This window comes from Canis lupus, chromosome 7 (genome assembly GCF_048164855.1).
Source record: "Canis lupus baileyi chromosome 7, mCanLup2.hap1, whole genome shotgun sequence".
Classification (NCBI taxonomy): Eukaryota; Metazoa; Chordata; class Mammalia; order Carnivora; family Canidae; genus Canis; species Canis lupus.
The window spans coordinates 65,723,681-65,746,678 of NC_132844.1; the positions used below are offsets into that span (position 1 = coordinate 65,723,681).

The 22,998-nt window shown below is 37.7% G+C and overlaps 1 protein-coding gene across 9 annotated transcripts in view; it reads right to left on the reverse strand.

The window, feature by feature from the left end:
• The window catches only part of ZFAND3 (zinc finger AN1-type containing 3), a 324,488-nt gene that overhangs the window by 284,368 nt on the left and 17,122 nt on the right, over nt 1-22,998 (reverse strand). For 2 of the 9 annotated variants that reach the window (XM_072833198.1, XM_072833196.1), the window contains exon 1: nt 7,215-7,240. The exons of the other annotated variants lie outside the window; for them this stretch is intronic. In XM_072833198.1, the coding sequence (XP_072689299.1) occupies nt 7,215-7,225 (11 nt within the window). In that variant the 5' untranslated portion in view covers nt 7,226-7,240. Of the gene's footprint in view, nt 1-7,214; nt 7,241-22,998 lie in introns of those variants that run through there. 9 annotated transcript variants of the gene reach the window in all.

Genomic DNA, 22,998 nt, shown 5'->3' on the forward strand with positions numbered 1-22,998 from the left:
CTGGGTACAACTCTGTGCCAACTTGGGCAAATAACTTAAATCTGAGACTGCTTCCTCATCTATAAAATATAGATAGAGCAATTACGGCTGAAAGGAAACAATGGCATGTACTACCATTTGAAGCCTAACAAACAGAAAAAGTCCAGTAAATGTTTTAAACACTATTAATGTTTCTCTAGGCTTTAAACTTCATTATCATAACCTAGGGACCTCCATTTCCTCCTCTAAGAACCTCAAAAAAGTAGAGGTACCTAAGATTTTATAACCATGTCTTATATATCCTCCATTACATTTTAAAACTAAATCAAGAATATGCTTCTTACCTGAACTCATGCCTCCCTAAAGACAGCATAATCAGGAAAACGTTTTTTTTTCTTTCTTTTGTTTTTTAAAGATTTGATTTATTTACTCATGAGAGAGACAGAGAGAGGGAGAGAGGCAGAGACACAGGACTAAATCAAGAATATGCATCGTACCTGAACTCATGCCTCCCTAAATACGGCATAATCAGGAAAACGTTTTTTCTTTTGTTTTTTAAAGGTTTTATTTATTTATTCATGAGAGACACAGAGAGAGAGAGAGAGAGAGAGAGAGAGAGAGGCAGAGACACAGGCAGAGGGAGAAGCAGGCTCCATGCAAGGAGCCCGATTTGGGACTCGATCCCGGAACTCCAGGATCACACCCTGGGCCAAAGGCAGGTGCTAAACCGCTGAGCCACCACCCAGGGTTCCCCTGGAAAATGTTTTATCTGTTGTTTTCTCTCTGCCTGGTGACTAACAATGGACTAACCCACTACAAAATTAAGACAAAGGCCTTACTTTATGTGTTTGAGTTTTCTGTCTTGACCATGTTACTTCTGTAATCAGGAAATGCAACAGAGGGACACCTGGGTGGCTCAATGGTTAAGCATCTGCCTTCAGCTCAGGGTGATCCCGGAGTCCCAGGATCCAGTCTCACATGAGGCTCCCTACACGAAGCCTGCTTCTCCCTCCGTCTATGTCTCTACCTCTCTCTGTGTGTCTCTCATTAATAAGTAAATAAAATCTTTCTTAAAAAACGCCATAGATATTATAAGATTAGTCTTTCCCTCAATAATTTATTTTGGCAGTCAAGAATTCTTATGCAATTTATTTTTTAAAGTGCCTAAGAAAATAGTTTAAATTCTTAAAGGTTTCAGTATTTTCTTCCTACTTCTTATAGCTGTTAACACTGCTCATGAACTACGACTTGGAAACAAGACAAATTTACTTAACCATATTATGTAAGTAAATTTTAATATACCAGGAGTTCCCTTTTAGAATACAATCTGTTTGTAATTAAATTGTTTGGAACTCAGGCCTCATTTTCCCTCAATGTTCTAAGTATGGTTAAAGTTCCCACATTAACCCAAAAAGATTATTACTGAATTCTATTACTATTACTGAATTCTATTCTTAAGAATTATTGAACTAGATTCTAAAATTCCAGGATCAAGCCATACAATAGCAAGAATGAGAAGTTTAAAAAGTCCAACTCCTTTTTTGAAGCTCAGGAATAGCCCTTGGCAAAATTTTTAAGCAGGCAAGTTGTCTTGGTGTCTTTTTCTTTTTTGGTGCAAAAAGTTTTATTAAAGTACAGGGACAAAAAAATAAATAAAGTACAGGGACAAGACCCACAGGCAGAAAGAGCTGCTCTCTTGGTATGTTCTGAATGCCCTCTAGTTTGTGCCCCGCCCCCCCGGGGCTCTCATATGTTGTCCCTTGTGTCCACCTATTATGGAACTCCACCCAAGCCCAGTGTCCATGACACAATCTTACCCCAATCTTTTCCCACACATCCCACCAATGTAACTGATCACATTTAAGTTTTATATACAGACTCAATGAATGAATCAACTCATATCAAACCCCTTAATTCTAACCTGGAGCATTTCTAATCATATCAATAAAAGTGAATGTAAGTCATATAAATAAGGTGAAATATTCAGGCCACGTCAAAATTGATATTACTAACTTAGATATTACTGACCTAGAAGGGCACCCATCACAATCAACTTCTCACAAGTCTTTTCTAAGCCCACTAGGCTTCAAAAAGTACCAAAACCCTCAATGATATTTACAGCAAAAAAGTTTACAGTCAGAGAATGGATACCTTTGAGAAACTTAAAAGGAAATAAACATAAGAACTTGTGAGATTAAAGAACTATGATTATTTAAATTAACACCAAGTGTTAAGGGAACAAAAATTATGCCTTAAGAAACATTATATGAGAAGGAGGCAGAAGGTATTCTAGAAAGAAAGAAAAGAAGGCAAGGAGTCTGGGGAAAGCAAGATATGTGCATGAAGTGATAAAGACATCACACTGGGATAAAAGAAGGGGCATGGTTTTAATCGGGAGGTATATGGGACCAAGCAGAAAAAAGCCTTCAAGCAAACAGGTATAGTTGAGATTTGAACAGATTAAAAAAAAAAAAAAAAAGCCACTCCCAGGTAATTCATTGTTGTGAAGAATATACGGTACGTTGTAGGATATTTAGCAGGACCTTGACTTCTAACAACTGAATGCCCATTAACACCTCTTTCTATCAATGGTGACAACTAAAAATATCTCCAACATTGTCATATATTCTCTAGGGGACAAATTCAATCTTCCCATACCCACTTATCTACTCCAAGTCCCTTAATGAGGTAAGGAAACTGAGTCCCAGGGGAGTCACATAACTTGCTAAGGTCACAACCAATCCCCAAGATGCGTTTTACATAAGTTGTTTGTGTGATCTTCCTAAATTATGTTTGGAATGGCTTCTAATGATTCTTTAGAAGTCATCACAAAAATAATTTTTTTGCTGAAACTGGACATTTTACCTGCAACATATACTGTATATGCTATAATACCTATTGTTTCTATACTGCTTTACAGAATCAATCATTAACCAAAAAAACCCAAACAAAACAAAAAATATATTAAGCTACCAAAGGAACACACCAAACAATGTACAATTACACTAAAACATTAACTGGTCAGATCCCTAAACACCTGAGTGTTGTAAAAAGCCAATTTTTCATAATAGCTTAAAATCTGTCCTCATAAATAACAAGTTCCCCCCTCCCCAATTTTAACTCTTGGGCAGATAGTTATTTTTTATTCCATTTTATTTTATTAATAACTTTATTTATCTATTTGACAGAGAGATAGAACAGGCAGGGAGAATGGGTGAGGGAAAAGCAAGCTCCACACTGAGCAGGAACACCCACGAAGGATTTGATCCCAGGACTCTGGGATCACAACCCAAGCCAAAGGCAGATGCCCAACCGACTAAGACACCCAGGTGCCCAGATAAAGTTATTTTAATGTACTGCCTTGCCCTCTTAGCAAGAATATTAAAGATAATTTAAATTCTATTTTAAAATTTAGGGTTATTAGGAAATCCATTCACAATGACTACAATACTTGGAAGATCTTCAGAGAACATTATAAGTAGGGAACAACATTAGCTTTGTGGGCTCAAAGAGAGTATGTATGGAAAAAAGTGAAAGATCAGATGAAATAATGTAGTTTGGAGCCAGACCAAGGAGTGTAAACTGGGAAGGTAAATGACATGAACAGGTCTGTCTTCCAAAGATCACAAATGAACAGAATGGAGAAGGGACAAGGTGGAATGTAGCAAGAAGCTCCATTTAGAGGTAACAGGCCAAGCAAGAGGCAGAGGCTGCCTGAACTACAGTGGCAGTCATGGCAAAGAGGAAGAGAGAAAATATAAAAAACAGCTAGAAACCAATCTGGTGAATGAAAGGTGGGAAACAGTGGGTACAGAGAGCCAAAGATGACACAGGCTTCTAGCTGAGTAGATATAATTAATACTGGAAAAACAGTAAGAGAACTTCATTTCCAAGGAAAAAGATAATGAGCTAGATTTAGGTTTTCTGGGTTTTTTTTTTTTTTTTTTTTTTTAAGATTTTATTTATTGGGACACCTAGGTGGCTCAGCAGTTGAGCGTCTGCCTTCGGCCCAGGGCGTGATCCCGGAGTTCCAGGGTCGAATCCCACATTGGTCTCCCTGTGAGGAGAGCCTGCTCTCCCTCTGCCTATGTCTCTGCCTCTTTGTGTCTCTCATGAATTTAAAAGAAAAAAAAAAAAAAAAACCTGAGCTGAAATCGAGAGCTGGACACTTAAAAGACTGAGCCCCAACCCCAAGGTACCCCCCTAATCCCAGTTTACAGTATCTATTAATCTCAGTCTATCCTTCCTCAGACTGAAAAAACTTCATCTCTTACCAAAAAAAAAAAAAAAAAAAGGCCTCTCCTGACTGGCTCCAAAGAGCTTCAACTGAAAGAAAACCATCTTTCTTCTGTTAACACTTATATGTTCAACTATCATTGACTCTGTTTCAGTCATCTATGTTTTATTCCTGTCTATCTTGTTTTAGATAAGCTACCCAAGGGGTAGAAACAAGCCCCTACTGAGGTAGTAAAACCTACCTGAAGTTGTGCCCAGGGTGAATCCAATGTTCTAAAGACCCATTGCTCAACAACATGGCTAGATACAACACAGCCAATTTACAAGTACCTTAGCAGGCAAAGTGGCAGCAGCAAGGGGAAACAGAAGGAGCAGGGAGAAAGGGATATGACAGAGAAAGAGACCACCTAGATAAGACTACGGGAAAGGAGGGAGGAGGGTAGCCAAACCCACAAAGCCTCACTCATTCTTTACTCACTCAGGACCATCATAATGTCTCCCAGGGATCCCTGGGTGGCGCAGCGGTTTGGCGCCTGCCTTTGGCCCAGGGCGCGATCCTGGAGACCCGGGATCGAATCCCACATCAGGCTCCCGGTGCATGGAGCCTGCTTCTCCCTCTGCCTGTGTCTCTGCCTCTCTCTCTCTCTCTCTCTCTGTGACTATCATGAATAAATAAATAAAATCTTTAAAAATAATAATAATAATAATGTCTCCCAGACGGTACTTAAGTTATAAGTCCCTAAACCGTCCTTCAGGACATTCTCCTGTTATTATTACAACTCTCTTCCATCTTAAACAGTAAGTTTTAAACAAAAATCAAAATAGTGGGATGCCTGGGTGGCTCAGCGGTTGAGCGTCTGCCTTCAGCTCAGGGCATGATCCTGGGGTCCCGGGATCGAGTCCCACATCGGGCTCCCCGCATGGAGCCTGCTTCTCCCTCTGCCTGTGTCGCTGCCTCCTGTGTGTGTCTCTCATAAACAAATAAATAAAATCTTTTTAAAAAAATCAAAATAGTAATGGCACAAGCACAAACTATTAAATGAGGCAAATCATCTGAGGAAAATAGGTCTTTATAAATTACTTATCACCCCACTGCCCCAGAGAAGGTAAGGTGGGGAGACAAAAAGAAAAAAGAAATAGCACAAAGCAACTCTAAAAGGACAGCTCTGCAGGGGTGCCTGGCTCAGCTAGAAGAGCATGCGGCTCTAGATCTCTAGGCTGTGAGTTCTAGCCCCACACTGGGTGTAAAGATTACAAATTTAAAGGAAAAAGACAGCTTTCTCTTCAACAGTTCTCTTCTTCCTATCTATAATTGTCTTCAGCTTCATAGCATATAAAACTACCAGCATTAAGGCAGAAAACACACACCTCCCGTTTTCTCAGCAAGTCTTCATTGATAAAACTATTACTTTCTAAGCAACACAGCTCCCTCTCCAGTTTAAAAGTTCCATGGCTAGTTTAAGTTATGACAACCCAAGAAGTTCTATTTCTGCATTGCCTAATTAAAAACTTACCAGAGAAGGGATTTTTAACAAAAGCCAGAAAGAGGTTAGCAGAGAGTAATTTATGATGAGGCCACAGAGACAAAGGGAATATTCCACAGAGGCAGACTATCCAGTCTCCCCATTCAGAGCTGCGACTCCAGGAATCCAACGATTCTTCATCTACTCAAAAATGAAAATGGTAATAAAACTCCCTAGTGTTGACAGCAAGTGATTCTGAATTTCACTGCTGCCTGACAGGCACCTACAGGCTTTACCTGGCCTCAATCTGTCCAGTTTGGTATGCCAATTAGTAGCTTCTCAAAAGCAAATCTCAATGTAAGCCATTAAAAAAAGGGGGTTTTCAAAGTGTCAAATACAATGGATTAGTCAAACTCAGCACGTTAGAACAAAATAAAACCTGGGTGCCCATTTCAGGCTTCAACTGTCAAAGCCAAGTGACAAAGAACATCATTCCAGAGCAAAGAAAGGATCAAATTCTCAAACCGTTGTGATACACAGTCCCCTCAAATACAACGAATACTGCGGTGGTCTAACAAGTATCTCCTGGGAAGTCTTAGCCTTTCTCAATCAAGGTTCCACAGGAGAGAATTAAATACTAAAGCCCTAAGGCAGAAGATGGCAAATCTTTTCTGTAAATATTTCAGGCTTTTCAGACCATGTGGTCTCTGTCACAAACTACTGGATCCTGCCACTGGAGCTCCAAAGCAGCTGTCTCAACAGTTAAGTAAATGAATGAGAGTGGCTGTGTTTGCAAATGAAACTATTTAAGGACACTGAAATTTGAATTTTTTTTTAAGATTTTATTTACTTATTCATGAGACACAGAGAGAGAGAGAGAGAGAGAGAGAGAGAGAGAGAGAGAGGTAGAGACACAGGCAGAGGGAAAAGCAGGCTCCACGCAGGGAGCCTGACGTGGGACTCGATCCTGGGTCTCCAGGATCACACCCTGGGTCAAAGGTAGATGCTCAATCACTGAGCCACCCAGGCGTCCCTGAAATTTGAATTTCATATAATTTTCCCACAAATACTCTTTTTTCAACAATTTAAAAACGTAAAACCGTTCTTATTAAAAAAAAAAAAAATCTTAAGTACTTTGGCTAGATCTTGTTCTGGGCAGAAGTTTACAGGCTTATCTATTCCCTAAGGCATCCTTTGGGTGTAATAGATTAACTTCTCTCCCTATGCATCCAGAATGGTACTAATTATGTATTACACTACAGAAAATTGAGAAAATAGTCACTCAAATCATTTTGTGTCTACAGTACTCTAACAAAATACTGTCTAGTATAAAGCTAACCAGTGAGATTTTATTAGCACTTGTTAACTTGCACAAGAGGCTACACAAGCTATTTTTAAGCTTCAAAATATTTTTAAAAATATAAAAAGGAATTTTCATATCCAATATATTGCCAATGAATATAAATCAAGGTGCTTCAAATTTTATCACCAGAAATAGTAAAGAAATTCTTATAGTAAAATCAAGAATCCAATTACCATCTTTCCATGTATTTTGTATCTTCAGATACTGTTGCTTCTGAAAGCAGAACTTACCTGAATAAAAAATCACAAATATAAATTTCAGGATTGCCTCAGACACTTACATACTAGATTTGAACTACAGCTCTACCTCTTTCTAGATATTTAAGCAAGTTCCAGACTCTTAACTCATCTGTTCAGGAAAGGAAATAAGTGCGACCCTCCAATGGTAGTCAGTAGTGTACCCCCAGCATGCTCAGGTGAAAGAGTGTATACACTGTACAGCGCTAAAGAAATAGCAGCTGCCATTATTAAGTGCTTGATAAGCCTTCTTCATATTATCATTTTCCACTTTTTCATACCTGACAGGTGGAATATAGTGCACCTAGGGCACCTAGGAGTATATTCCACCAAATTGAAGCAAAGCATAAGGTGAGGCACTGTGGAGGAAATGAAGATGACAGAGATGGGCAAGCACTCAGCTTACAGAAAACTAAGACATGGGCAGCCCCGGTGGCGCAGCGGTTTAGCGCCGCCTGCATGCAACCCAGGGCGTGATCCTGGAGACCCTGGATCGAGTCCCACGTCAGGCTCTCTGTATGATGCCTGCTTCTCCCTCTGCCTGTGTCTCTGCCTCTCTCTCTCTCTGTATCTATGAATAAATAAATAAAATCTTTTAAAAAAAAAAAAAAGAAAACTAAGACATGTACAAGTGAAGTCGGTGCTGTAAAAGAAACAACTGACAACCAACATGAATGTCCTGTGGAAGTACAAAAGTTTCACAGGTAATTTATTTAATAAGGGTCTGAGTATGTAATGGGAGGCATACTATCAGAGAAATTGCAAAAGGTGAGAGAACACTCCACATACCACAGATTGCAGGAGAGTTCAAGTTCTAAAACAAATTCCTAAAAGGAAAGTTTCACTTTTAAAATCTAACCAGGAAAACAAAACAAAACAAAAACTTACTCTTTTAAACCTCTGAAAGTTAAGCATCTTAAAAGAGAAGCTAGTAAATAATTTTAAGCTAAAGAATTAAGAAAATCATGAACCATGCTGCATCTATCCAAATGGTTTCAACCTATTTCATCTTTTCCCAAAGCACTTTATGGACTTTATCTAAAAGGGTATGTTTAGAGGGAACTGAGTTACTGGGGAAGGGACAAGTCTGGCCTAGCAAGCCTCTCATGGAGTGGAGACTGACATACACGGCTCTCCTGATGACTCGTGCAATTCATCAACCTACTTCAAATACCAATTTCTTAAATCTGCAAGTTATCACAGTTCTGGGTATGAAAAAACAATGTAACAAGCTAGTTCTCCTTCCATGGGAGGAGAAGGACTAGGAAACCTGTTATTCTTCTAGAGTTTATTTTCTTGCCTACATCATTAAAAACCTTTAAAACAAAATATGTTTACCTTGGAACTCTGCCTGGGCATGATGAATTTTAATCCAGAAGAAGATAAGAAAGGTGTTCTGTAATTCAGTTACCCTTCCCTCCCAAGACTCCCACTGCACCAGGGGAAGATTAAAGATGCCCTGAAACTGCTTCTCCTCTCCCCTTCAATCTGGACAGGTTCTGTAACTGCTCTGACCCACAGAACACGACATGTGCTATGCCATGTTTCCAGCTGAGCCTGTCAACTAACTGTCAGAAATGATACGAAACTGTTTTTTAAGACTCCAAGTTTTGGAGTGGTTCCTTAAGAAGCAACAGGTAACTAGAACAGCCAGCAGATCACAGTACCAGCTTTCAAGACTTTAAGCAATTTGGGGGATAGAATACATTGACAATTATCAGAGCATAAAAAAGAAGACCAGTGTCCTTAATGCCTCCTAAGAGATGCAAACTGCCAAAAAATGTCAGGTTCCATAAGAAAAGGTTATAAAATAAAACCCCCTGAGTATACCAAAGTGATGCATTTATTCTTTACACCAAAGAAAACCCTCTGGTCTGGAGGTTACCTATCAAGAAGAAGTCATCTCTGGAAAGTAGTAATTGTGGAGGAGGGGAACTTTATGCTTTGTACAATTGTGAACTGCTGGAAATAAGCATGTAATACTTTTTAAATTTTAAAAAAGATATTTCTTTTGGGGAAAAAAGCAAACCACTGTATCCCTAAAAACTTTTAAATGTCTTTTTGATACATTAAGCATGACAGCAAATGCCATTCTTAGCCATGCTTTCAGAGAATGAAGGACGGGGTCAGTCCCTATTTGGGCACCTATTTTTAACAATGAGTTCAGCCTACCCTTCACTCTACCTTGTATCTCTTTTTCATCCCACTAGCCTCACACCTGCATAGTATAGCACTCCCAGGGTTAGCACAGTGTCCAACTGTGTCCACAAAGATGCAGGACAGAAAAGAAAGACAATAATTTCTCCCTTGAATATCTTTACATTTTCATAAATTAACCGTATCTCTAGCCTCTTCTCTTTAGACGAATTCTTCCTCCTAAAAAATTCCATTATGAGACAGATAAGGAAAAGATGAAATTCAGAATACTCTGTTCTGCTTCTGGTAATCAACATTAAGTACCAAAGTGGAAAGGAAAAACCACACGGAAAACTACAAGATTCTGAAAATATTACAGGGTTTTGTTTAATTTTGTATTGAGAACTCAATGTTATCTACAAGCACTTCCAGAGTCCTTCCCATCTCTCAGTTTATGAACAGATTTCCTAAAAGGGCAGAAACGTTCATCAAGTTTAACTGCTAATGTTTATTCTAAAATATTATTTACTAGAGTCCTATGATCTCAGATTCAAGTTTTTCTCTTTACTAAATCCCAATACTCCAATTTAGCTTCCATCCCTCACAGGAAAATACAGATATACAAATCAAGATACAAAATGAAATGAAATGATAAATAGGAGTTCTATAAAAACTAGGTATAGAAAAATAGAAGTACAGATTAGTAAGTTTAGAAATAACACATGAAACAGATTAGTGAAAAATAACCAAAGAATCACCCTTTGTGTCACATGCTGAATACATAAATAATAAAGAGTACCTTGTAGAGCAGGAGGAGAAGAGGGAATTACTTTTAAAGCAGCATAATACATGCAAAGTTAAGAAATAATCATATTATATTAAGTATTAGTTAGATATCTTTTAATTTTTAGTATATGTTCCAATCACTTTTGGGGGAGGGGGTGAAACACTGATGGTAGAAAAATCATCAGAGGTTTGGAAATGTTAAAGGAACAGAGGATGTCTGATCCAGAAAAGAACAGTAAAAGAAGTCTCATTTACCACTGACAGTGGGGAACAATAAAGGTTTTTAACAAGGAAAATGCTGATTAATTGCAAAAATAAGCTCAAACGTCAAGTCATGAAGCTAATACTGGTCTCTGAACAGGAATACAGTGGGTCACATAGTTCCCAAAACAAATCTCTCATATTAGTTCTCAGTACTGCCTTCAGCTTCAGGTAGAAGGGCACAATTTTATGAAACTGGATCACAAGTAAGAAAAGGCACAATTTAGCTTTAAAAGAAAAAAAAATCACCTTAATAGGGCACAGTGATCTCCTAGTAGAAATCAATACATAATGGATGAGGTGGTTTGGAACTGCAGTGCTCATGAGGCATCTCCAAAATCATACCTAAAATCAAATCAAAGGAACTAGAAAAAGCAAGGCTGAAATATAAAGTTATCTAAGAAACTTAAAATCTTTTCCCATCTATTTCCATGATGTCCAGGTAATTGATTTTTGAATTACATTATTTGAAAGGCAAATTAGAGTGTCTATATACAGAATAGACAAGACAGTGGTATAATCACACAATGGAATACTATTTAAAGGTACGCAATAATAAAAAGAACAAACTACTGCTACATACAACACTGACAAATATCACAAACACTACACTGAGTGTTTACACTTAGCAAAAGTAGTACATACCATATGATTCCATTTACATGACTTGAAAAACAAGCAAAACTAATCCACAATGGGGAAAAAATTAGAACAGTGGTTGCCTGGGGAAGGAAAAAGAGATGGGGGGGACAGACTGACTAGGAAGGGACATGAGGGAACTTTCTAAAGTCTAAGCAACATATAATATGGTATAGTATAGTTACAATATAGTATATATCCTGACAGGCTTAGGTTACACAGGTATATTCACTTGTCAAAATTCATATTAGTGGGAAGCCCGGGTGGCTAGCGGTTTAAGCACCACCTTCAGCCCAGGGCGTGATCTTGGAAACCCATGATCAAGTCCCACGTCACACTCCCTGCATGGAGTGTGCTTCTCCCTCTGCCTGTGTGTGTGTGTGTGTGTGTGTGTGTATATGTGTGTCTCTACTCTCTGTGTCTCTCATGAATAAATAAATAAAATCTTTTTTTAAAAATTCATATTAGTATACTTAAGATTTATATTTTCCACTGTATGCACAGTGTGCTTCAAAATTTTTTAAAAAATTAAACACTAGTTAATAATATGCTTATCGAAGCGTTTGAAAATAAAATGTACTGATGTCCACAATTCACTTGGAAAATAAAAAAATAAGATGGATTAATACAGGGATAGAAAGTAATAAAGCAAAATGTTACAGAATATAGGTGAAGGTAATGGATATGCAATCTGCACAACTCAAGTTTTCTGTTTTTCATAACAAATGAAAATCACAAAATGTAAGGAGATAGGAGAAAAAAAATTAGATATGAGGGAAAACACAGTCTCTTTCTACTAAACTATTACTCAAAGAATTAAGACTCATCTGGAGTCTCCTCTTTAGAATAGGGACTACCATTACTCTTTCATTACTGAAATAAAATATTTACTTAAGATCACCCAATTCCCTGTGTGCTGATTCTTCTATCACCCAACAATCTTCTAACTGATGGTTTCTCAAGTATCTTAAAATTGCAAAGGGACACTATGCAATGAGGCAAATGCTATAAAGCCTTATAGTCACAAAGTATAACCTAAAAAGTTTTTAATCCATTGGTTCTGTGCTGTATTATAATATTAATCTTCCTTTTATCTCTGGTTTTTCTAAACAACTAATCTGAGTTTGGTTGACATAATCATCTCCCCCAAATTCTGAGGGATCCTTCAGTAAGAGTTTCTGCTTTGGAAGCAAAGGACCATACACTGTACAGCAATGTTGCAAAAAATAACACCAACTCTAAGATCATTGATTCAGGTCCTTAACTTTCTGGATCACTAGATTATAATGTGGTACACAGTTTATATAATAAAGGATTTATTTATCTGAGAAAAAAAATAACACCAACTCTGTGAAGGCAGCCATGTCTGAAGCAACCAGCTTGTTTTATCATCTATAAAATTCAAATAACATCTGTCCTGCCCATAACAGGTTTGTTAGGTTAAATGAGATAACATACATAAAAGCATTTTAGGGCAGCCAGGTGGCTCAGCAGTTAGCACCGCCTTCAGCCCAGGGCCTGATCCTGGAGACTCGAAATTGAGTCCCACGTCAGGCTCCCTGCATGGAGCCTCCTTCTCCTTCTGCCTGTGTCTTTGCCTGCCTGTTTCTCTCTCTCTCTCTCTCTCTCATGAATAAATAAATAAATAAGACCTTTTAAAAAAGAAAGAAAGAAAGAAAGAAAGAAAGAAAGAAAGAAAGAAAGAAAGAAAGAAAGAAAGAAAGAAAGCATTCTAAAAATAAAGTCCTATTAACAACAACCGCCAAACTATGGAGAGAGCACAAATGCCCAACTGATGAATTGATAAAGAAGACTTTGTATATGTATACAGTGGAATATTACTCAACCAACAAAAAGAATGAAATCTTGCCATTTGCAACGACATGGATGGAGCCAGAGTATATTATGCTAAGTGAAATAAATTAGAGTAGAACAAATATTATATGATCTCCCTCACATGTAGAATTTAAGAAAGAAAACAATGAACATATGTGAATGGGTGCGGGGGGGAGGAGGGAACAAATCATAAGAGACCCTCAAGGAGGGATCCCTGGGTGGCGCAGTGGTTTGGCGCCTGCCTTTGGCCCAGGGCGCGATCCTGGAGACCCAGGATCGAATCCCACGTCGGGCTCCCGGTGCATGGAGCCTGCTTCTCCCTCTGCCTGTGTCTCTGCCTCTCTCTCTCTCTCTCTCTCTCTCTGTGTGACTATCATAAATAAATAAAAAAAAATTTAAAAAAAAAAAAAAAAAAAGAGACCCTTAAGGATAGAGACAAACTGAGGGTTGATAGAGGGAGGTGGGTAGGGGCTGAATTGGTAATGGGTATTAAAAAGGGCACTTGTTTGATGGGCGCTGGGTATTGTATGTAAGTGATCAATCACTGAATTCTACTCCAGAAATCAATATTACACTGTGTGTTAACTAAGTAAAATTTAAATTAAAAAAAAAGAAATGAACTCCCAAATGTAATCAATATTACACTGTATGTTAACTAAGTAAAATTTGAATTAAAAAAAGAAAGAAAAGAAAATGAACTCTCAAACGTAATCAATATTACACTGTTATGTTAACTAAGTAAAATTTAAATTAAAAAAAGAAAGAAAATGAACTCCCAAATGTAATATATTAGGATTCCATGCCGTTACTAATGACTTCTTGAAACTACCTGTGTTACTGGACAAATCAGGGAAAAATTATTTAAGAAGATTTCTAACACAGAGTTATAACATCACTTAATAGAACTTTCCAGTATAGGGATCCCTGGGTGGCGCAGCAGTTTGGCGCCTGCCTTTGGCCCAGGGCGCGATCCTGGAGACCTGGGATCGAATCCCACATCGGGCTCCCGGTGCTCCCTGCTTCTCCCTCTGCCTGTGTCTCTGCCTCTCTCTCTCTGTGACTATCATAAAAAATAAAATAAAATAATAAAATAAAATAAAATAAAATAAAATAAAATAAAATAAGAACTTTCCAGTATAAACACTTCAGCCACAATGATTAGTATTCACTTATATGGACATCTGTGTGAGTCAAGAACTACAACTCCCAATTTACCCAGGACTTTTTGTCTCATCCATATTCCATTACACAAAGAATATAGGGCAGCCCAGGTGCTCAGCGGTTTAGTGTCTGCCTTCGACCTGGGGTATGATCCTGGAGACCTGGGATCAAGTCCCATGTCGGGCTCCTTGCATGGTGCCTGCTTCTCCCTCTGCCTGTGTCTCTGACTCTCTCTTTCTCTGTGTCTATCATGAATAAAAAAGATCTTTAAAAAAAAAAAAAAGAATATAAAGGACACAGACACTGTTAAGCATAATATAATGTCTTAGTGGCATACTTGTGAGAGTACTGCTAAATTCCTCTTACAAACTCAAGGTTTGTAACACTACTAAGCAATTTAAAAACCCCTGCTGAAGCAGTTACCATCAAGTTTATTATCTTGCCCATATCAGATAGATTCCCATGAAGATCATTAGCAACACCTAAGGCTTTACATCAAAACCTCATTGCAGTTTGGAAAATACATTTCTCCTCAATCCCTACAGCTACTCAACAGACTCAGCATAACTTTAACAAAAATGTATCCTTTGTATGACCCTATAACAGGGATTTGTTAAGAAGTATGAAGTGCACGCTAATCCTTTGGCCAATTCTTCAATGGGTCAACAGAGGCTCTTCTTTTTTCCACAAGCAATTCAAGTATACAGAAAAATTAAAAACATGAAACTATTTAAAACACTTGCTCTTCAACATAGCAATGGCCCACCTCAGACAAGATTTAACAATTTGCTAAACTTTATGTGAATACAAGTTATCTTTCACATCAGATTCTAAAAATGAAGTATCATCTAAAGCAGTTTCTTGATTCTGTAGGACTCCCACAAAACACATTTCAAAGCCAAGCACAACCAAAGTCCTTGTAACATTTGGGAGTGGGGAGCATCTAAATCTCAAATGTTTAAATGGAAAAGTATGGCATCCCATGAGTGAACAGAAGAACACTCCAAGTATTAAATGAGGATCAGCCCCCCACACTACTGCCTGGATGTTATGAAAATATATTTAATCTTCTATTTAAAGGAATCCCCACCATTTCCAAGTAGTTTAGAATAAAAGTGCAGCATGAAGAGGAATACACACCACTGACTTGTGTAAAACACTAAGCCTCAGTTTTCTTATATGTAAAAGAGGAAACCACTGTTTTGCCAACCACACAACTCCTAGGAGGATTAGGAAAATAACACAAATCAAATGAGTGGCATCTGGTAAATAGTAACAATTATTAATGCCTCCAGTATTAACTCATATTTGAGCTAATACCAAAAAAAGGGGGGGGAGGAGGGCAAGCAAAGAAGAAACCACTTGTAGGATCCAGTTAAACCAGTGCTTAGAGGAAAATTTATACATGTAAAATGCCTATATTAAGAAGAATAAAAACCTCAAATCAATATACCTTAACATATGAGAAAAAAAGCAAACTAAACCTAAAGCAAACAGAAGGAAGACTTAAGCAGAAAGCAATGATATATAGAAAAATATTCGAGAAACAGAAAGTTGGTAATTGAAAAACTCCCCCCACCCAAAAAAGCCCAGATATAAATGGTTTCACTGATAAATATTATCAAATATTTAAAGAATTAACACCAATTCTTCACAAACTCTTTCCCCAAAATGCAAGAGGAAGGAACACATCCTAAGCTCAATCTAGGAGGTCAGCATCACCCTGACACCAAAACCAAAGACATCACAAAAGAAAACTAGAAACCAAAATAGACACAAAAATCCTTAATAAAATTCTAGCAGGGCAGCCCCGGTGGCGCAGCAGTTTGACGCCGACTGCAGCCCAGGGCATGATCCTGGAGACCCTGGATCGAGTCCCACGTCGGCGTCTCTGCATGCAGCCTGCTTCTCCCTCTGCCTGTGTCTCTGCCTCTCTCTCTCTCTCTGCATCTCTATGAATGAATAAATAAAATCTTTAAAAAATAATAAATAAAATAAAATAAAATTCTAGCAAACCAAATCCAGCAACAAACAAAAAGCATTATACACTAAAACCAAGAGGCATTTATCCCAGGAATGCAAAGTTGGTTTAGCATCTGAAAAATCCAAGTAATAGATCATACATTGATAGATTAAAGCACAAAAACCACATGACAATCTCAACACAGAAAAAGCATTTGACCAACTCCACCCCTTCATGAAAACTAAACAAAAAGCTCAACAAACTAAGAGTAAAAATAAATTTCTTCAACCTGATAAAAATATTTACAAAAACTAACATTGTTACTACAGTTAACTTCATTACTTAATGTAATGGTTAAAGACAGAAAGCTTTCCACCTAAGATCTCAAACAAGACAAGGATGTCTGCTTTTGTCATTTCTATTCATTTGGAGGTTCCAGGATCCAATTAAACAATCACAAGCAAGAAGAATAAAAAATAAAAAGCATCTAGATTAGAAAAGAAGTAAAACTATCACTATTTACATATGATATGATCTTGTATGTAGAAAAACTCTAATTCACTAAAAAACCACTGGAGCTTTAGTTAAGTTCAGCAAGGTTGCAGGATATAAGATCGATACACAAAAATCAACTGTATCTCTATACACTATGGATAACCAATTTGAAAATAAATATAGGAAAATAATTACACTTGAGGCAGCACCTGGGTGGCAATCAGTTGAGGATATGACTTTTGGTATGGGCTCAGGTGATGAATTCAGGCTAGGATGTATCTGTATGTCCCTCTCCCTCTACCCATCCCTTTTGCATGTACACATATATGCTCACTCATGCTCTCTCATAAATAAATAAATCTTTAAAAAAAAGAATTACAAATAAAGTAGCATCAAAACAAAATGGTTATAAACGTTAAGTACAAGACTTGTACAGGAAAGCTATAACACACTGTTGAAAAAATTGAAGACATAAATGGAAAGATATCCCAATGTTCAGGGATAGGACTAAATATTGTTAAACATGGCAACACTCCATAATTAACCTACAGATACAATGCAATCCCATATCAAATTCCTAGCTGGGTTATTTGCAAAAAGTGACAAGCTGACCCTAGAAGTCATATTGAAAAAAAATTTAAAAATTAAAAAATAAAAGTCATATTGAAATGAAAAGGACACAAAATAGCCAAAACAACCTTGATAAAGAAGAACAAACTTGGAGGACTCACACTTCCTGATTTTAAGACTTACTACAAAGTAAATACTCATTATGTCTGGCATAAAGATAGGCATTACAGATCAACAGAATAAAACTTGGGAATCCCGAAATAAACTTATACTTAACTGATTTCCAACAAGGGTGTCTAAATAATTCATTGAGGGAAAGAATAGTTTTTTTCAACAAACGGTGTGGGGACAACTAAATATCCACATGCAAAAATATGAATTGAAACCCCATCTCACACCATATACAATGACCCCAAAATGAATCAACAATTTAATCATTAAGAGAAGAGCTAAGGATCCCTAGCTAGGGATCGTGGCGCAGCGGTTTAGCGCCTGCCTTTGGCCCAGGGCGCGATCCTGGAGACCCGGGATCGAGTCCCACGTCAGGCTCCTTGTGCATGGAGCCTGCATGGAGCCTGCTTCTCCTTCTGCCTATGTCTCTGCCTCTCTCTCTCTCTCTGTGACTATCATAAATAAATAAAAAAATTAAAAAAAAAAAAAAGAAGAGCTAAAACTACTAAGGCCATTTGGGAAAAAACAGGTATAAATCTTCATGATCTTGAATTAGGCAACAATTTCTTAGCTATGACACCAAAAAACACAAGCAACCAACACAAACATATAACCTGGACTTCAGGGGATCCCTGAGTGGCTAAGCGGTTTAGTGCCTGCCTTCAGCTCAGGGCGTGATCCTGGAGTCCTGGGATCGAGTCCCACATCGGGCTCCCTGCATGGAGCCTGCTTCTCCCTCTGTGTCTCTGCCCCTCTGCCTCTCTCTCTCTCTCTCATGAATAAATAAATAAATAAAATCTTTAAAAAATAAGTAAACTGGACTTCATAAAAATTAAAAACTTTTGTACTTCAAAGGACACTATCCCAAAAAACAAGAAAAAAATCTACAGAATGGGAAACAATATTTGCAAATCATGTATCTAATAAGGGATTAGATATCCAGAACATATATATACAAAAAACTTTTACAACTCAAAAGGACACATATATCCCAACTTATTTTTTTTCTTTGATACTTCCTCACTTTATTAAGGTTAATAGGATACTTATATATCTAAACATTTACTCTAGGTATTCAGTGACATTTAAATTCTGAATTACCTTCCCATAATTAAGTTTCTTTAGGCACATTGGTTTGTATTTTATAGAAAACACTTATCTTTAGGTCACAAACAGGAAATAGTATAATTTGCAAATGTTACAAAGATGATACCAAACCTCAGCTAACCTCTTTCCCAAATTGCAACCACTGTTAGTATTTAATAAAAACAGAGCCCCAAAATAATTGCTTAAACATTATCACTGTATGATTGTGGCGACTAAGAAATCCCTGAAAGAGCAGTAAGCCATGATTACTGGAAAGCTCAGAACACTAGCAAGGCTTAATTGCAAAGTATTTAACAGAAGGCCACAAATTGTGTTTTCCTAAGAGGAGCTAGGAACTATGGATGTCATTTAGTAATGCACTGGAATGGCATTGCCTAGTGCGAGTCATATAACCCAACTTAATCGTGGACGAAGGATCTGAATAGCCATTCCTCCGAAAAACATACACAAATGACCAATAGATACACGAAAAAATGATCATTATTAATCATTAGCAAATGCAAATCAAACGCAGCATGAAATACTACTTCACACCCACTAGGATGGCTATAATCAAAAAGATGAGGGTAGCCCTGGTGGCTCAGTGGTTTAGCACCGCCTTGAGCCCAGGGCGTGATTCTGGAGACCCAGGATCAAGTCCCACATCGGGTTCCCTGTATGGAGCCTGCTTCTCTCTCTGCCTGTGTCTCTGCCTCTCTCTCTCTCTCTCTCTCTCTCTGTGTGTCTGTTATGAATAAATAAATAAAATCTTTAAAAAAAAAAAAAAGATGAGCAATAACAAGTGCTAGGCAAGGATGCAGAGAGACTGGAACTCTCACATATTCCTGGCAGAAATTATAATGGTGCAGTTACTCAAAAAGTTAAACAAGGAGTTACCATGTGACCCAGCAACCTCCTTCCTAGGTATGTATCCAAGAGGACCAAAAACCTGTATTCAAACAAAAATTTGTATACAAGTATTCAGTGTTATTCCTAATAGCCAACAAATGGAAACAACCCAGATATGCATCGACTAATGAAGAGATGAACAAAATATGATATATCCATACAACGGAATATTATTCAGCCATAAAAAGAAATTAAACACTAGTACATGCCACAACATAGGTGAACCTTGAAAACATTATAAGTAGAAGGAAATGGACACAGGATGCCTGGGTGGCTTGGTGGTTGAGCATCTACCTTTAGTCCAGGGCATGATCCTAGAGGCCTGGGATTGGCTAAGATCAAGTATAGATGGTAGTGACAGTTGCACAACTTTTTGAGTATACTAAAAATCACTAAATTGTACATTTTAAAGGAATGAACTTAATGGTGTGTGAACTGTGTCCCAATTTTTTAAAAAGAAAAAAAACTGATGAGGACTTTCTCCATTCAATCATGTTGTACTTTAGACCATATCCCATTATTTTCAATTCCGAGGTTTCAGCTAAAACAAGTATCAGCACTAGCACTTCAAAGATGATCTAATTCTGAGCCAGGAGCCCAAGCACCAACTTTCTAATCTTTTTGGATTAAAATACAGCAAGTGGTCCTTGTTTGCAGATTCAGCCCTTCCCACATTGCAGCCCCGGGCCCTCCTTTCTATTTCCGTGCTATAAGCACCAAGGAGTCAAAAAAACATCACCCTCACCCTCCTGACCTGGCATATTTTAAAATGAATCAACAGCAAGTTTTCAGTACACTTAAGACTACTGAACTGTAGTAATATATTTTAAACAAGTTTAAAATGTTTATTTATCATTAACACATATTTAACAAAAACCTATTTACCATTAACATGATATACATGACTGTACTTTAATAAAAACTCATCTATAAATTCAAATGATCCAACTACTTTTCATCAGTTTAAATATTCAAATGCTTAAAATTCCTTAAGTCATAATCTAGTAATCATATAGTTAAACTAAGCCTGTTTGTAGAAAATAACATGCAGCAAAATATTATGTTCATTAACATAGGAAAAATGCAATCTGACCTTACCTCTCCAATCATACTATGTGGGGACTAATAGGTCCTTTCTTCTTGTGTCATACTTACACCTACAACCCATAATTATGAATGAAATAGTATAAATCAATATCAGCCAGGAAGCTTACCCCTCCATCTCACTTCATATCTCATCAATTTTTTTCTAAATATATATTAGCTTAATTTTTAAGAAATAAATTTCAGGGGCACCTGAGTGGCTCAGTCTGTTACACATTTGCCTTTGGCTCAGGTCACTTATCCCAGGGTCCTGGGATAGAGCCCCATTACATTGGTCTCCCTGCTCCACAGCGAGTCTGCCTCTCCTTTTTCTGCCCCTTCCCTAGCCCCTATTCAATTCATACCCTCTCTCTGGAGTGTGTGCACTTTCTCTCAAATAAATAAATAAAATCAGAAAGAAAGGAGGGAGAAGGAGAGAGGAAGGGAGGGGGGAGGGAGGGAAAAAGAGGGGAAGGAAAGAGAGGGGAGGAAGAAATGATTTATTTATTTACTTACTTACTTACTTATTATTTCAGGAGTGCCTGGCTAGCTCAGTCACTAGAGTATGGGACTTTTGATCTCAGGGTTGTGAGTTCAAGCCCCACATTGGGCATAGCACCTACTAAATAAATAAATTTCATCACCTCCCAAATGATTGGTTCCTTTTTACTCTATCCTAAACTACACCCCCTTGAAAAAAAGAGTGAGTGAGGAAAATAGGAAGAATATTTAGTATATTTTCAGAGAAATAGACATATTTCAAAAATACATCACCCTCAATTGAAAAACTCTGGAAAAGATATCTGAATACTTATGGGGCTGAAAAGTCCAAACTGAATAACAGCTTACACAAAAGGATTAAATCTATAAAATTCAGCAAAATACCAAGACAGATGAAGTGAGTACAATCCTGTCCACCAGAACCTACAGAGTATAAGAACAAAATAGCTCTTCAAATCTAAACTGGTAGTTCAAGTTTGTTTTTAAATCTAATATAAAATCTTAATTTATTACTGGAAAAGAATCAACAGAAACTAAAATTATAGAGTCAAGAAAAGTTTCCTAATGCCTGATTATCAGATTCTTGGATCATTAACAGAAGTTAATTTTCAGTAGTCATGAAATGTAATTATGGTGATTTTTCACAAAAGGTATTTTGGTACCACACTGAGCCAGAACATTGCTGAGATGTACATGTCTAAAAAAGCATTATTTAAATTTTTCTAGTACTTTTAAGTGGCAGAGAAATCCCAATCATCCTACTTGACCACTCCTTCAGCATGACCCTACTGCCACTTCCTCAGTAAACTATCCCCTCTTGGTTTTGATGACCCTACCCACACCTGATTTCTCCTATCTCTGTCCATCCATCTCCATCTTAAACTCCTCTTATTCTATTTGTGTTTAATAGGATTCCATCTTCAGCTATCTTCTCACAAATACAACTGGATCTCAAAAGGAAGTTACACACAGAGGTAGTTGGCCAAGGGATGGAAGAAAAAAAGGCAAGAATAAATTGCCCAGATCCCACCGTGGACACACTAAATTGAAACTGGGGGAAGCAGCATTAATGTGTTTTTCAGAAAAGGTTACCAAAGTGATTCTTACATCCCACCTCTACTCCAGAGGGAACCAATGGCCTAACAGTACTTTCTGTGTAATCCTACCTGCTCCACTGGCTTCAGCTTTGATCTATGCATCCATGTCACCGTAAATGGTACAACTGTGGCTCACCCTTCCTTCTAACATACAGATATCTAAGTTACTCCACCATCAGATGGTCCATGGCCCTACAATTCAATATACCTGACACCATTTTTGTAGAACAGTAATAAAACAAACCACCACCATCAAGAAGTAACTAGAAAACCTGATTAAATTAAATTTAGTATATGCACCTACTGGAATACTGTGCTGTCATTTAAAGGAAGGTAGAGTGCAGCTACTCTTGAAGAAAGTAAGGAGGTTCCTCAAAAAGTCAAAAATAGAGCTACACTACAATCCAGCAATTGCACTATTCAGTATTTATCCAAAGGATACAAACACAGTGACCCGTAGGGACACATTCACCCCAATGTTTATAGCAACCATGTCCACAATAGCCAAAATATGGAAAGAACCCAGATGCCAGATGTCCATCAACAGATGAATGGAGGGGGATCCCTGGGTGGCTCAGCGGTTTAGCGCCTGCCTTTGGCCCAGGGCACGATCCTGGAGTCCCGGGATCGAGTCCCACGTCAGGCTCCAGGCATGGAGCCTACTTCTCCCTCCTCCTGTGTCTCCCCCCACCCTCTCTCTCTCTCTCTCCTCCTCCCTCTCTCTCTCTATCATAAATAAATATATAATTCTTTAAAAAAAAACAGATGAATGGATAAAGATGTGATGTACATACACACACACTGAAATATTATTCATCCATCAAAAAGAATGAAATCTTGCCATTCACAACAACATGGATAGAACTAGAAGGTATTATGCTAAGTGAAAGAAGTCAGTCAGAGAAAGACAAGTATCATATGATTTCACTCCTATGTGTAATTCAAGAAACAAAGCAGATGAACACAGGGGAAGGAAGGAAAAATAAGACAAAAACAGAGAGACAAATCATGAGAGACTCTTAACCAT